This window comes from Mastomys coucha, unplaced genomic scaffold (genome assembly GCF_008632895.1).
Source record: "Mastomys coucha isolate ucsf_1 unplaced genomic scaffold, UCSF_Mcou_1 pScaffold22, whole genome shotgun sequence".
Lineage (NCBI taxonomy): Eukaryota > Metazoa > Chordata > Mammalia > Rodentia > Muridae > Mastomys > Mastomys coucha.
In genome coordinates, this window is record NW_022196905.1 from 44,053,978 (window position 1) to 44,069,521 (window position 15,544).

A 15,544-nucleotide genomic window follows, 5' to 3' on the forward strand; every position below is an offset into this window, starting at 1 on the left:
AGACATATAATGATAATGATTATACATGCTAGCCAGCCACTAAGCTGTTAGAACAGTTTTGGACATGAATGTTTTGTTCACTCTCAGGCTAGAGCAGAAATAGAAATTAGAGCCAAGAAGTGTCATACTGCTTGGACCAGTGATGGTGACACAAGAACATTCTTCTAACTTTGATATGCTATACACCATCACTTATATAACTAGCTGGAGAACTCAACTAACTTTCAAGTTTCCATTCAAACTGCCTGTTCCCTTCAAGATTCTGGCCTAGCTTTCACAGGATGGTTAAGTGGTTAAGTGTATATGCCCAGCATCTTTTATAGCCCATGTTTTTTTGTATACTCAAGCCAAGTTTTGTTGAATCCATCTTCCCAACGAGAACACTGACTCCTAATACTGCACACATTGCCTGGAGTTTAGCACACAATAGTCTCTCAGTGAATATTCATCGAGGAAATCATGAACCTCTGTGCTTCTCAAAGATTTGGAACAGAAGTGGAATCGTAGGATCCAATTGTCAAGAAACGCCATTCCTTATTAGTGTTATTCTTGATAACTGAGGTCCACTCTTAGTTTACATCAAATGCTCTCCTTGTTTTGCAGGGCAGCATGGGAACCGTTTCTTTGAATTTTGGGTAGACTGGTGAGCTTTGTACACAATAATGTTGGTGTTCCCAAAGTTTAGGCAGAACAGTATTTTATGGCTCTCACTCTATAGTCTACAATGAGTTTTATTTTCTGAATATGTATTGATCACAGCTTATAAAACACTGAGAGCCCATATAATTAAAAAAAATGAGACCAGTAATCAGTGGGCAATGCTTATCTGAGTAGCAGAGAAGCCAAAGTCTTCAGGTGTCTGTGATTTTATCATTGTACTTGCTTGGGAAGCTTATTAAAGCAGGTGCAATGTTTCATCACAGAGTAGTGAACCCTTGAAAGATATGCATAATAAACAGAGTTTGAAATATGTTTTTATTCCCGGCCATATGGTCCTGTCTGGAGCTTTCCTGGATCTTTGGGTCAGTTCACTGTTGAAAGATGGGCTTGCAAGGACCCACCTCTCGGAGCAGCTGTCAGAAGCCCTATCAGAGTGAATCTGCAGTTGCATGATTATTTATTTTATGTGGCTCTCAGAAATAAGCCGAGTTTCCTCCAGAGCTGAAATGTGCTGAGCGAAGTCTCTTCCCTGAACAGCTTGTGGCCACATCACCAAGCAATGTCCTTCCTTGTCCTTAAAAAGCAGACTGGCCAGACTTGTGCATTAGGCCAGGATGGGCAGTCTGGGCGAGGTGTTGCCCACCTGGGCTTGAACTTGGTGCCAGCAATATGAAAACTGAAACATACACAGGTGCATTTTAAAGAAGTGTCAGTGTTCTTTCTTCTCTGCTCTTTGTTGCTTGTCTTCTTGTGCCTCTTAGCTCTAAGCAATTACAGTGGCTGCTGCACCCAGGCACTCTGAGTATTATAATGGCCGTATGGTGAGCTTGTTCTTCCTTTGTTAGTGAAAGAAGGTGGCATTGACATCTCTGACAATGGCTTCTTAAGGAACATCAGCTATGATTTATTTGGCATTTGTTGTCTATATGTAGGGATGCTGGTAACAGAAGACAGACTTGGTCTAGGAATTAAGGAACAACAATGCATTCTGGTTACCAACATGCAAAATATATTTATCTGAGTGGAGAAATAGTTAGTTCTACATCTTCTCTCGATTACTCTGAAAAGTTGAACTTGAAAATGAATTCTGTCACTTTGGTCAAAACGTCATTATACTTTTTAATAAATGCTTTCTCTATGCTCTTATATTACTGATGAAATGTCCAATATAATATCTACTTACAGCCATTTATTCTAAGCAGTGTAAATCAAGCATAGGTATATAGGATCCTGGTCCTTCCTGAATTTCTGGGGCAGAGTCTGGAGTACAAGGTACATTTTAAACAAGTAATCTTACTTATGTAATGAAATGGAAGCTAATTCTATCCAGAGAGAGGTGGAAGAAAACAGTTAAGAAATGTCAAGATTCACCTATCCATTCCGCCGTCATTTGGGGGATATAATTTGAAAGACACGTCATGTAGAGTAAGCTACTTTTTTTGTGCTACTGTTAAGGGTTGTGATGATTTTAACATTTATGATATCAACATTACTTTTCTATAACCATGGAAGCTAGAACTTTGCCTTTCACATGAATGTGGAAATATCTGACTGATATTTCTATGTACCAAATGCTTTCTTTAAAGGTTACTAAATTTAAAGACTACTTTTGGTGCTGTTTGTTTGGGAACTATTTTTATCTAAAGGTATATCAATATTTGTATGGACTATATATAGTTATAGCAATTCTAAGGTGTGTACTTTAGGTAAGGAATAAGAACATAAGTTGTTTTCTCCAGGGCCTCTATTTTGGGCTCCAAAGGACAGAGTATTAACAGTCAAGTTCAACACTTGGCCCAGGAGAGGTTGGTGACCCTATTCCACAGCATCAAGAGATGTTAGAATTATCATGAGAAAAATTCATGAGTAATTCCAAGAACCACTTCCAAGAGACACACAGAGGTCCTTTAAGATATACTGAGAATCAGAAATGGATGTACAGTAGCAGATGCTGAGGTAGTAAGGAAGCTGTTTTTAAATATCACAATGTGGGAAACTCCAGGGTAGTACCGGTACACTCTGGAATGAATAGGTGGACAGGTAGAATAGATATATTGGTCCTGGAATCAGAAAGGGGTTGCGTGGAAGACAGTACCAGTGAGATAAGGTAAATTCATTTATGAAGTGGAGACTTGAAATCAGTGGTTACTGTGTGAAACCACTGAGGTGGTTCACCTGGACATGCTGAGATTCTAAGACTAAGATGGGGATGATGAAACCAGAGATTTTTGAGATCATGTCAAGATAATCCTTCATTCCTTAATTCCCCATTTTCTCTATATATCTTCTCTATCTTCCCATTTTATCCCCATTCTTCTCCCCTTTGTGTTTCTCTTTCTTCCTCTCCTCACTTTTCTTTCAACAAGTACTCCTTCATCGTCTACCTTGGAGAGTGAAGAACTTCATATGGTGTTACATTTTAAAGATAAAAAGATAAAGTCTCTTTTAATCACAAGAAACATCCATCTATTCATTAAGATGAACAACAAAAATAAAATGAACAAGCAAGACTTTTATTTAATAAATTCTTCAAAATTGTAGTATGGGATGATATAAAAGAGAGTAGGTCATTATGAATACTTTAAATTCGAGCATCAGAAAAGATCTGTTATGGGGATGGCTTTGGGTGAAGAGCCAGAGTGGCAGCAATGAGATGAAAGGGTAGAAGGTGCAAGTAAATGTCAACATAAAGGCCACAGAGTGGACATGTGCTCAGTACATTCTAGGAAGACCAAGAAAGCCACCCTTTCTTGTGGAGAATGGTGAAGAAAAGATAGGCTGATGCAAGAACCAGGCAGAATCCATAATGGATGTCTGAAAGGTCAGAGAAGCTGTTTTGCTATTAGGGCACTGATTGTCCAAGATACTCTTTCTTCTGCTTCCCTCTATATTGGGCCTCTATACCATCTGGTACTGTACTTCCCACAGTAGGTCAGATTCTTCATGCCTCTTTCAGTCTTCGTGCTTCAGACTTGTAACTTTCCATGTCCTTCTTGGTGGAGGTCATAGGCTATGGAGTTGGAGCCTCAGCTTCAATTGTTAGAGTTCTGTCAATCTCATGCTCACATTTCTTTTGTTTGTTTGTTTGTTTTGTTTTGTCTCTTTTTGTTTTTGTTTTTGGCTTTATTCTCTTATGTCTCTTAACAGCCATGATTTCAATTATCATCTCTGTGTGAAAATTCTAAAATTAAAATCAATATCTCAGACTGTGCCTTGATCTTATATTTGGATGTCAAGAAAAACAGTGTAAGGTCATTATAGCAAAGCTTTACTCTGTCTTCCCCGTTTCTCTGCGTAACTTGTCTCTGTCCAGTATTTCCTAATCCAGAGGTTGACACAATTATCAATAAAGTCATTCTTTGCCTTTATATCTCCATCATCACAAATTGTCAGCATACTGGTAAATCTTCTTGTTTAAATTTGAGTACATATCAAACCAATTCCCTTCTCTCTGTTTTCACTTACATTCCTCCTGTTGTCCTCTTCCCACTGATTACTATCATCTCTACCTGCTTTACTCCATCTCTGTTCTTGCCGTTTCATTCCATCCACGCTCAGATCTGTTCTTCACAGAGGTCACAGTAAACTTTTAGATATGTAAATTAGCTAAAATAACTCCCCTTCTTAAAATTCTTCAATGATTTTCTATCTCTGTTGGAGTAGAGCTAAGAAACAGCCTTACAGTTTTGATGAGGAACTAGTCTTGGTTCTTCCTTGTGATATTTCCCTGCTATTCTTTTTGATGCCATCAAATCAATCACTCTTTTAATCTTTCTCACAGAGGCTCTCCCATATCTGAGTTTTCACATGTGCTATTCCTTCTCTTGGATTGCTCTTGTCTTTGTTCATCTAGAGTGGTGAATATCTGGCTTGTCATCTGGCTGCCCAACATTGGTTTGAATGTACTTGCTCCATTCAAGAGACATCCAGACTTCTGAGTTTTCTCTCTCCAAGGTGTGGCTGAGAAATCTCTGGTTTCATTGGACAAAGTGTTATGGGATCTACCAGTTGGATTCATTCATGTAAGAATTTAATCCAAATGTGGACAACTAGATAAAGGTGGAGCGTTTTGTGTTGGCATGGATGGAAGCAGAGAGTCCCAGCATTAAATGATAATGGCTGTGAGGTCTAGCCTCTAGTACAGCATAAGGTGGCTGCAGAGGTAGAAAGTTAGTATTTTAGAAGCAAAATGAACTTTGGCACTCCATTTCTATTAGGCTGTTAGCAGTTGAGGTGGGTTTTGTTTAGCCAATAGGCCTCACAGTATATATTTGAGCACTGCAGCCTATTTACCTAGTACATTCTCTTTTATTCTCCATCAGTATATAAACCTTCATCAGTTTTTAAACCTTCTGTTGCTGTAACCTAGTACCTGACAAAAATCAACTTAAGGGAAGAAGGATTTATTTTGGCTCACAGTTGGAGGGGATATAAATCCATCATGGTGACAGGAAGCCCATGGTGACTAGAGATTAATTGAATCTCAATATATCAGGGAGCCATAAGTACAGGAAGTAGATGGGATGATAAACTTGTAGGTCTACTCCTACTTCCTCCAGGTAGCCCCATCTTCTAATTCACCAGGAATACCAGCCTATGTGGGGAACATTTCACACTCATACAATAACAACTGGTGACAATCAGTCAAAGTCACATTCTGCCATGAAAAAATTACCTGGCTGAGGGCACTATATACCTCCAACTCATTGTTGGATCCATGGGCTCTATTTCATAAAGCAAAGTGGTCCATTAGCCATGTCTCATACGTTCTGATTAAAATAGATCTCCACATGTAGGCTTTGCGGCTACTGCACTCTTAAATTCCTGTCTCAACCCACTTCCTTGCTGCATGAATCTTACCAAGGTTACTTAATCTTCCTAGACATCAGGACTCTTCTCTGTAAACTATAGATGATGATAATATCTGTTAGATTCATTGCAACAAATAAAGGACTTAATGCATAATGAACTTTTGATATGCTATTCAAGTACTCAGTAAATGTTATCATCATTTCTTATATCCCCTCTACATTTCAGAGACTATGATTAAATGCTCATGTGGTAATAATTTGATGAATACTTGCCTTACTTATAGGCTGAAATTGTGACTTTAAAAAAAAGAGTATAAAATATCACCATATACTGTTCTTTGTTTTTTTTTTTTTTTGCTTGAAACACATTTATTTCATAAATGAAGGATAAGTGTTACCCATTTGTACTTGAAATGTCAAGTAGGATACTTCTAATTCTTCCATTATTCTCTCAACTAGAGGAGCTGCAGTACCACCTGGTATTCTGGAAGCATTACCCAAAGCTCCATGTCAGTACTGACTTCTTCTCCTGACCCACAGCTGACCCGTTCCCACAGAGCATCACCCTGTCCCAGATGCTGTGCTTCCCCTTGGCACCCGATTTCACTGCTTCTCAGCACTGAGCACTTTGTGCTGACTCTACGTCCTCTGAAAGCGGTTGGAAAGCAGATGGAGGAAGAGATGGAACAGATTTTCACTCTTCACCCTCCCAGACTTGGAGAGCAATAAAAGCCACAATTGCAACCACTAAGTAGTGTGTGTTAGGCTGTACTAGGGCCTGAGCATTCTTCCCAGAGCTATCTATATTAATTTATTTAATGCTCTCCATTAGCCTATGAAGATATGCTAATACCTCCATTTTACAGGAAAGGAAACCAAATCCCAGAGGAAAAGAAGTCAGGAAAAAGGGTAGAGAAAGGGATAGGAGGAAAGAATGAGCCTTTTTGATGAACCTCTGGCGGCTGGGAAGAATATTGGTTCCTATAATAGCAATTTCTTGGTTGGAAGAGAAGTAACTGCATAATTAATACTGATAGAGAAACTGTGGAAGGTGATACAGACATATACCTAGTCTCAGATTAGCTTTACAATTATGAATTTTTGTATGATCCCATGATCCCCTTCAATTGCTTGCTATTTGCAGCACACCCCCTCCCCAAGTGTAATAGAAAGTGTAGAAATACTAGCTAATTAAGAAGTCTGTGGAGCTCATTTCTGGCTAATTGGCATTTTCCTATAAAATATTTAAAAATTAACTCTGATATTCAAAGACTCTCTTTTAGAGAGTTATGATCATGTGGTTCTTTTTACCATGAGTTTCCATCTGCAGGTGGAGTCTCCTTTGTTGAGGTGATTTGTGTATTTTCACAGATGCTGTCCAGGTACACATGTTAAACTGGGGAGAGGGGAGGAGAGTCTTATTGTGTATCTTTCCTTGTTTGGATCATCCCAATGCCTTTATTTTTTACAAAGAAAGGGGAAACAGCCCGTGTGCCAGATCTCCTGCAGGATGCTACCCACCTAATGCTCTTCTTCAATTGTAATGAACTTGTATTGTTCAACCAAACTCATAGAATCACATTTTCAAAGTTAGTGTGTGGGCAATTGCCAGAAAATCAGCTTCAAACTGTGTCCCCAGAAGGCTTTCTCTCTCTGGCTTTGACAACCTTTGAGAGAGAGAGAGAAAGAGAGAGAGAGAGAGAGAGAGAGAGAGAGAGAGAGAGAGAGAGAGAGAGAGAGAGAGAGAGAGAGAGACTTGTAAGCCCCCAGCAAGGCCAGGTGGGTGGTTTGGGACTCTGAGCCCAGTTGGCAACTACTTTTGAGTTTCTTGTTGTATGCTAGCAAATTATCATGACTTAAAGACATCAGAAATATATTCTCTCACAGTTCTAAAAGCCAGAATCTCAAAATTAAGGTTTCAGCAGGATCAGAATTCCCTTTCAGATGTCAAGGAAGAAAATTTGCTCCCTGATTCTCATTTGTCTTCTGGTAGCTGCTAGCACCTCCACCTTCCTCTGCATCTTTTTTCCTAGTGTTGCTTCTCCCTTTATCTTCTGCCACAAGGATGCTTAACATCCAGGGCTCACTATGATCCAGGATCATTATCTTGAGATTTGTAATCATATTTGCTAAGACTCTTTTTTTCTAGGTTATATCACATGTACAGCTTTGGATCCACCTTTGTAGGTTCCCATTTAACCTTTCCTGCATTGTGACTGGGATTAAATGAGAATGAAGGTAGATGTCAACTGAATAGTGGGTTGAAATGCATTCAGGTACAACTGAGAATTTAGCATCTCCATGGACTTTCAGTGGTGATTAATGGTTTGAAGGAGTTGCTTTGTAGAAATTCCTCTTCTTTTAGCACAAACTTCCTTAGGTGGAGTCTCTCACACATCCAGGCTCAAAGCACTCTAACTCTGACAGTGAAATTATACTATGCACACTGCAGTAAATGCTACTATATGTCATCAATGGTGAGTCTGGTTAGATATGACAATCACTCAGTATTGTAATCATTAATCTTCATTGTCAGTGTGACTAGGCTTAGAATCAGCAGAAATTTGTTTTACATAGCAATTATATATTTGGAATACTGGTGCCTCCATTCAAAGTATTTGAGTGGGCATCTTGATGTGCTTGAGATACCATTAATGTAGATTCACATATGTGACACATTTAATTTTTGATGAATAATTAGGGACTGTATTTCCAAATAACTTGCTTAAGTCCTGCCCTGTCACTGTAATCCCTAATAATGGGTGCCTTCCTTAGGTTTCTATTGCTGAGAAGAGACACCATGAACCATGGCAGCTATTATAAAGGAAAACATTTAACTGAGGTTGCCTTACAGTTCAAGGTTTAGTCCATTATCATCATGGCAGGAAGCATGGTGGTATGGAGACAGACATGATGCTGGACAGGAGCTGAGAGTTCTACATCTGGATCAACAGACAGCAAGAAGAGCAGAGTGGGTGAGACACTGGACATTATAATCTTTTCAAATAATGTGTTCTCCCTATGATTCTCTGGGGGCCATTTTCATTCAAAGTACCACACTGTGGTCATAGTTTTCTGTGTGAGACTGCATGCTAGTCTTAACTCCGTTTCTTCAGAAAACACAATGAAACAATTTTCAGATTTCCTAATATTGAAACTTTCTATTAGATAAAACAAGCTGCCGGATACAAGGATGATGATGCCTACTTGTTTCTTGTTTACAGTTGTTTGGAATTTTTATTTCTGTCTTTTCATGTTAAGGTGGATTTTGTTTCTTCATCTACTCAGCTGGCCTATGTCTTTTGATTTAAGGACCAAAGCCATTAATATTTAGAATTATTTTTGAAAGCAATTTGTAGATTCCAGTCTTCTTGATTTTTTTGGTTAATGTTCTTAATGCTAGCATGTTTTTCATTAAACTATAGCTTCCTTTGTTTTTGTTGTACTGTCTCTTGGCCATGCTTATTTCTATCTTCAGTTTAAAGCACTGCTTCCAGTATTCTGTTAAGTGGGTTCTTTTGTGAGTGGACATATGTGTGTGTGTGTGTGTGTGTGTGTGTGTGTGTGTGTGTGTGTGTGTGTATGTGTGTGTGTGTTTAATTTGTTTATTTGTTTGGTTGTGTTTGAATCATGGAAAATTTATTTTTCTCTTTCAAATGTGGCAGATATTTTTGCTGCATGCAGTAGTCTAGTTTGGCCATCATTGTCTTATACAATTTGGAATACTTTGTTCCAGACTCTTCTGGCTTTCAGAGTTTCCAAAGTAATATTTCCTTTGTGTGTGACTCATATTTTTTCCCTTTGGCACCTGTAAATACTTTACATTGTTCTGTGTATATATATATACATATATATATGTATATATATATATACACACACATATATATAGTTGTAAATTTTTCAGATATCCTTACTATTATCTTACCCACTTCGTTCACTCTTCTGATTGTCTCTCATTCGCTGGGATTCAATTATCCTATTTCCCCCCTTTAGACCATTTTTACTATGCTACTGTCCTCTCAGTTCTTCCTGACGTCCCTGGCTTCTGCAGTACTCCCAGTTATATGCTCACATCTGAAGACTTGGATCAAGGGACTGAACATGGATGAGAGAGAACATGGTATATCGGTCTTTCTGCAACTGGGTTACCTCACTTGATATTATCTTTTGTAGTTCCATTGAAATTCTCATTTTTCATAGGTAAATAGTATTATTACATAGTGTATATTTACTACACTTTTATTATCTCTTTATCAGCTAAAGGATTTCTAGGTTGCTTCCTAGTAGTGACAGCTGAGCAAATATATGAGGGTTATTTGGCTTAAAGTTTGCCTTCATTCTTTTTAGTTTGGCTTTTTTCTGGACAAAGTATATGTAACATCCATAAAAGAAAACACACAAAAGAACATATACATACACACACAAACTCACACACAATATATATGCAAAGATAGTGACACACATGCACACACATACACATGGGAGTGGGGAGGAGTTGGTTTCTTATAACTACAAGAGCTTAACTGGAAGCAAGCCGTAAAACTTTCATCCCTGCATCTTTCCATAGTCTTGTAGTACCACATTATACTCTGACTTTACAATGGGTACCATTTTTATCCTTGCATGCTGTGTAGCTGTCCAAACTCCTATTGGTCTGTGTTGACTTTGCTTCCAACTCTGGTTAAAGAAAGAAAGCAAATTCTCAGAAGTGCTTTTTTCCCCTGCCAAGATCTGGGACCTCATAAATCATGGTGACAAGAAATGTGATGATGGTCTCTTTCTGTTCCCAAGGAGATTGGAAGAGGAGAGGCGTGCAGGTTCCGGTGTGGTTTTGTAATTTTTCCCAGTGATGGCCTGGTGAGAAGGATTCCGGCAGGCTAGCTCCTGAACCTAACTAGGTAATTCTCCACTTGAGTGTTCCTGCAGTGACAATGCAGAGACATCTACCAGTGTCACTCGGGCAGTTTAGTGCTTGCTGCTGCACTCCTGGCAGTTAACAATGAAATTCTCAAGATTTCCTTTTGTTCCCTTCCAAGCAGGCAGGGCCTCGTTTTTATCCCCTCGGTTCACACATGAATCAGCCCTTCTGTATATGATCGGTGGCACTGTGCATGCTTGCAGAAACAGTCTGGCTATGTACCTGGCAGGCTTTCTTATTGGGCAGTAGTAGTTCTACAAGTGGAAAAGAAAGGATGCATGTTCTCACATAGCCCCAGGCTGAGTTACCAAGCAATGGAGATTGAGATTACTGTTTTCTATATGAGTAATTAGCTTTCATAGTTTTAAGACAGAGATGTCTCATTTTTTACTTAAATTGGATTATTAAAAAACAACCCAAAGAAAGTGTACTTTCCAGATGATACTTGGCAAATGACAATAAATAAGAGAGCTTGGTTTAATTCTTGCCCTATATCATTTATAAAAACATTTGAATCAAACACTTTTCTTGTCTCTTTGTTCAACTGTACCTAGGGCTACACACCCACTAGCCTGTCAGGGACATTGTGTGTGCATATTGTCTGACTCTATGAACAAAACTCTTGTGATTTAGAAATCTGCAGATATAGTAAAAGAAGGAGCAGAGTGTTTCTAAAAAAAAAAAAAATAACTTGAAAAAATACAGACTGCTGCCAAAGGAAAAAAATGAAAGTAGAGCATCATTTGATAAATATTTAGCTACAGGATTCATTGTTGGTGAAACCAATTCCCAGTACAATTAAAATCTGATTCATTTTATGAATGTTCATTCTCTCCTTGCTTATTAAGGGGTACAGCCATCTTGTTAAGCAAACCAGCCTTTTCTCATGATTTCTTCATGGAGAAATTGATCTTAGTGGATCATAGACCAACCTTGCTTACTGTGATTCTCAAATAGAAAGTGTTCAAGGGAAGAGTCACACAATTTCAGAATTCTGAAAAACCTAAAATCGTAATTAAAAATATAAACTCAATTCCCCATCTCAAATGATGAAACTCACTTTGAAGTGTTTTAGAGATTTCTTCACACTTTGGTCTCCTAGCATGAAGAGAAATGATAAGATTAGAGAACTCATATAAGAAATTATATAGCAAATATTGTATTTAACAATATGTACAGTTTTGAACCAAATGGCCAATGTTTTAATTTTTCTTTACTTTTTCATTATTTGAAAACTTAGGACATATATTTACAATGTGTTTTCACCTAATCTACCCCACTCCCTCATCTACAATTTTTGCCATGTCACTCTACAACTTTTCCCTCCTAACTCAATATTTTATTTATTTATTTATTTATTTATTTAGTGTGCATAGATATTTTGCTTGCATGTATGTCTGTGTAAGGATGTCAGATCCTGGAGTTACAGACAGGTTTGGGCTGTCATATGGGTTTTAGGACTTGTACCTGAGTCCTCTGAAAGAATATTCAGTGCTCCTAATTTCTAAGCCATCTGTCCAGCCCCATCAATATTCTATATTTTAAGCCACGAAGTTCATTTAGTGCCATCTGTATGTGAACAGTTGTAGGCCTCCTACTGGAGCATGAATAGACACTCAGAGGCCACATACCTAAGGAAAACTAACACTCTCACCTAGACACCATGAATTACAAAGAGCTCTTCAGATAGTGATGGGACATCCCCATTCCATGCTGAGATTTTTGTCTAGCTTGATGTTGTGCAAGTGTTGAGTATATAGTCATTTATTTGGTCCTTAAAGTTCTCAGGTACCCTGAGTCTAGATGGAGGGTATAAACATGAGATATAGAATACATGTTGAGTCTCTTTGAAATTAATGTGGATGTCATAGCTCTCAACATGATGGTACTATGAGAATAGGACCTTGGGATATGATTAGGTAAAGAAGGAGTCATCATCAGTGTAGTTGGTGATCATATATGAAAAGACAGGATGGAGCTCACTTGCCTTTCCTGCTGCATAAGGATATAGCAAAAAGGTGTCATTAATACACCTTGATATGGCACCCTGCAGCATGCTGAGATTGCCATTGCCTTCATTTAGGATGTCTTACTTCTTTGAATTATGACAAATGACTGGCTATTGTTTATAATCCAGCCCGTCTTTGATATTGTGCTCCAGTGACCAATTAACAGGTTGCTATGGCATATTTAAGTTTTCCATATTTGGCTGTAGATATGCCAGAGCTGTGTACTCAGGCTTTGTAGTCTGGCATTTGTGATTTTAGAGCTATAAGACATGTACCAGTTTGCTCATGGGAATATAAGGGCTAGAGACATTTTCAGAGTTCCTTGGGCATGCTTCTGTCATCTCATCCAAGTGACCAATGGGTTTGCCTCACTTTTAGAAGCTATACTTTGATGGTGGATAGTGTTTGCAGCTGGATACACTTCTGGGTACCAGGAACAAGTTTGTGTCTGTGTGAGTGTGTGTGTATGTGTGTGTATGTGTGTTGGAAAAGGCACTAGAAAAAAATGTACATTAAGAGAAGAAACAAAAGTCAAAATAACTGATTACTCTATTAGAATAAAAGTAACTTATTTTAATTTGAGGATAAGGTTCAAGTTCTGCTCATTAAGTAAAACAAACTTGCTTTGAACCTGCACCCATCCTACTGTGTGAGACCTCCAAGTGCTGGGGTTTTGGGCATTCTGTCACCCATGCCTGCTCATGACTTAACTTCTGAACTGAAGCTCTTGCTCAGGTCAAGCAGAAAACTGGAAAGAGAGATTGTTTTAAGTGACAAAATTTCCTTTTTGCTCTAGCATTGAATGTGATGAAGGTGCATTCTGTGGAATAACTAAATCAAGCTAGTGAACACATGTATTAGGTCCCATGCTATCTTTATTTTATTTCAGGGTAGTGTCTCTATTGTTAAAAATGATAAAGAAGAATTTTGTCTGTTCCCACTGAGATATCTAGTAGAGCAGGAAAAAGAGGCACCCAGCACTCTTTGGTGACTTTTGTTCTCAGAACTTTCCCAGAAATGCTAATGGATCTTTTTGAAAACAACATTGCAGCCATCCACATTGATGAAGCCAATCTTCAAGCATACTGTGAGTGGTTGCTTCTGGATTACTTTGGGTGGAACAATGGATACAGCAGACAATTTGGCCTCTTCCATGTTGATTTTGAAGATCCTGCTAGACTCTGAGCAGCATACAGGTCAGCCAAGGAATATGCCAAGGTCATCAGAAACAATGGCCTGGAAGGCACTGTGTAGAGAAGACAGTTGGGAAATGTCCCCTCTGAGCTAGAAGGACTGAGGGATGCTATGGTCATGTCTCAGACAGCCGCAAGATGACTCTGTTCTCAATGATCTGTGACTATAAAGTCTAAAACTTAGGACTATATCTGGTCAGAACTTCTACACACCAACTGCATTTTATCAGAAACCATCAATTTTAGATTGATTTGAAAACTTCAATTTACATTCGCAGAACAATTTCCTGGATAAGTAATGATGAGATTATAAGGATAATACACTGTTGGCTTGCAACTCCATCAGCAGAAACCTTAGAAGTGTAGATTACACTTACAAGGGTAGATTTGTGCACTGGCTTACTTTTGGTTCATAGCTATTATTGCTCAGGAGAAGATCTCTGTTAGTGTTTCATCCATAAAATTTACAGTATTTAATTTAGCACAAAATATAAAGCTAAAAGCCACAGCATGCATTCTATACAACAGAGAAACTGATGATATATTTAATGAAATGTATTAACATGTTCATGAAATATTTTGTCAATGATTGCTTTTATACATATATCTTTATTTTGTCTACTGAATTTTGCAAAATAATAAAAAATAAAATGAATTAGGTTCTGAATGGAAGGAAGATGTTTTTCTTTGCTTTGTTTAGTGTACCAGCATCAGAGATGGAACACAATGCCTTGTGCCTGTTAGGCGAGGACTCTACCAAGGAACAGCACTCACAACTCCAAAAGAAGTATTAGTGTTGATATTTAACAAAATCCCAGATTCTTGTTACTCAGTAACACAAAATTCAAAACAAAGTGAAAAACAGGGCATGATCCTCATCTTTATATGTTTATAAAAATGATGTATTTACTTTAAACCATTTTATTAACGATTTTATGCATGCATACAATGTCCCATGAGTGTATCTACACTTTGCTTCCCTTTGCACATACTCTCCCAAAACAGTCCCTTTTCTTCCCACTTTTGTGTCCTTTTTCTTCTTTAACAAAACAAAACAAACTGCATCAAAATTACCTAGTCTAATTTGAATTTCTGCTGGAATATTGCCTGATGGTGGTAGCTTGATCATGTGCGGTAGCCATAGCCATAGTGAGCTCCTGAGTGCGATCCCCGTGTGATGTTCAGAAGACAGCATTTCATAACATTGCACCCCTTCCTGTGGCTCTCATACTTTCCCCTTCCTCTTCTGTGATGTTTCCTGAACCTTGGGTTGTTTGTATTTCTATGATTTCTATTTTAAATTTTCATGAAATAAACACACACGTGGAATGGCCAAAATGAGGGCAAGCAAAGGAAAGGTAAGGGAAAGATGCCAGTGGGGTTGATTGTAGTTTAAGGTTGCTGAGATTCTTTAGTGGCAAATACAGGACTCCTTTGAGGGTTCCATTTCTCCCTCCAGAACACCTTTCCTTTATGCATCTTTGTCATTTAGGCAGTATTATCATCTCATCACACTACAAATTAGGATTCCCTGGGAAGATCCTCTCTGAATTGTCTGGATAGAAAAAAAAAGCACCAAGAATACACATGGAGGGACCGATGGCTCCAGCTGCATTTGTAGCAGAGGATGGCCTTATCTGGCATCAAAGGGAGAGAGGCCCTTGGTCCTGTGAAGTCTGGATGCCCCAGTGTAGGGGAATGCTAGGGAGGTGAAGTGGGAGTGGTCGTGTGGGTGGGAGAGCACCCTCGTGGAGGCAGGGGAGAGTGGGATGGGATGGGAGTTCTCAGAGAGGAAACCGGGAAGGGGAAGGGGGATAACATTTGAAATGTAAATAAACAAAATAACCAATAAAATTTTTTTAGAAGTTGAGAAAAAAAAGAAAAGAAAAGAAAAGAAAAAGCAACACAAGTTGATGACCTAGCCGGAAACAGGGAGGGTTTCTTGTCCTCTCA

At 38.5% G+C, this 15,544-nt stretch overlaps 1 protein-coding gene across 1 annotated transcript in view; it reads left to right on the forward strand.

Moving 5' to 3' along the window:
* LOC116104528 (cytosolic beta-glucosidase-like) overlaps positions 1-13,652 on the forward strand; it is a 101,653-nt gene extending 88,001 nt beyond the window's left edge. Inside the window, 1 exon segment of the mRNA XM_031391068.1 lies at positions 13,450-13,652. Coding sequence (XP_031246928.1) covers positions 13,450-13,652 — 203 coding nt within the window.
* Positions 13,653-15,544: the final 1,892 nt, after the last annotated feature.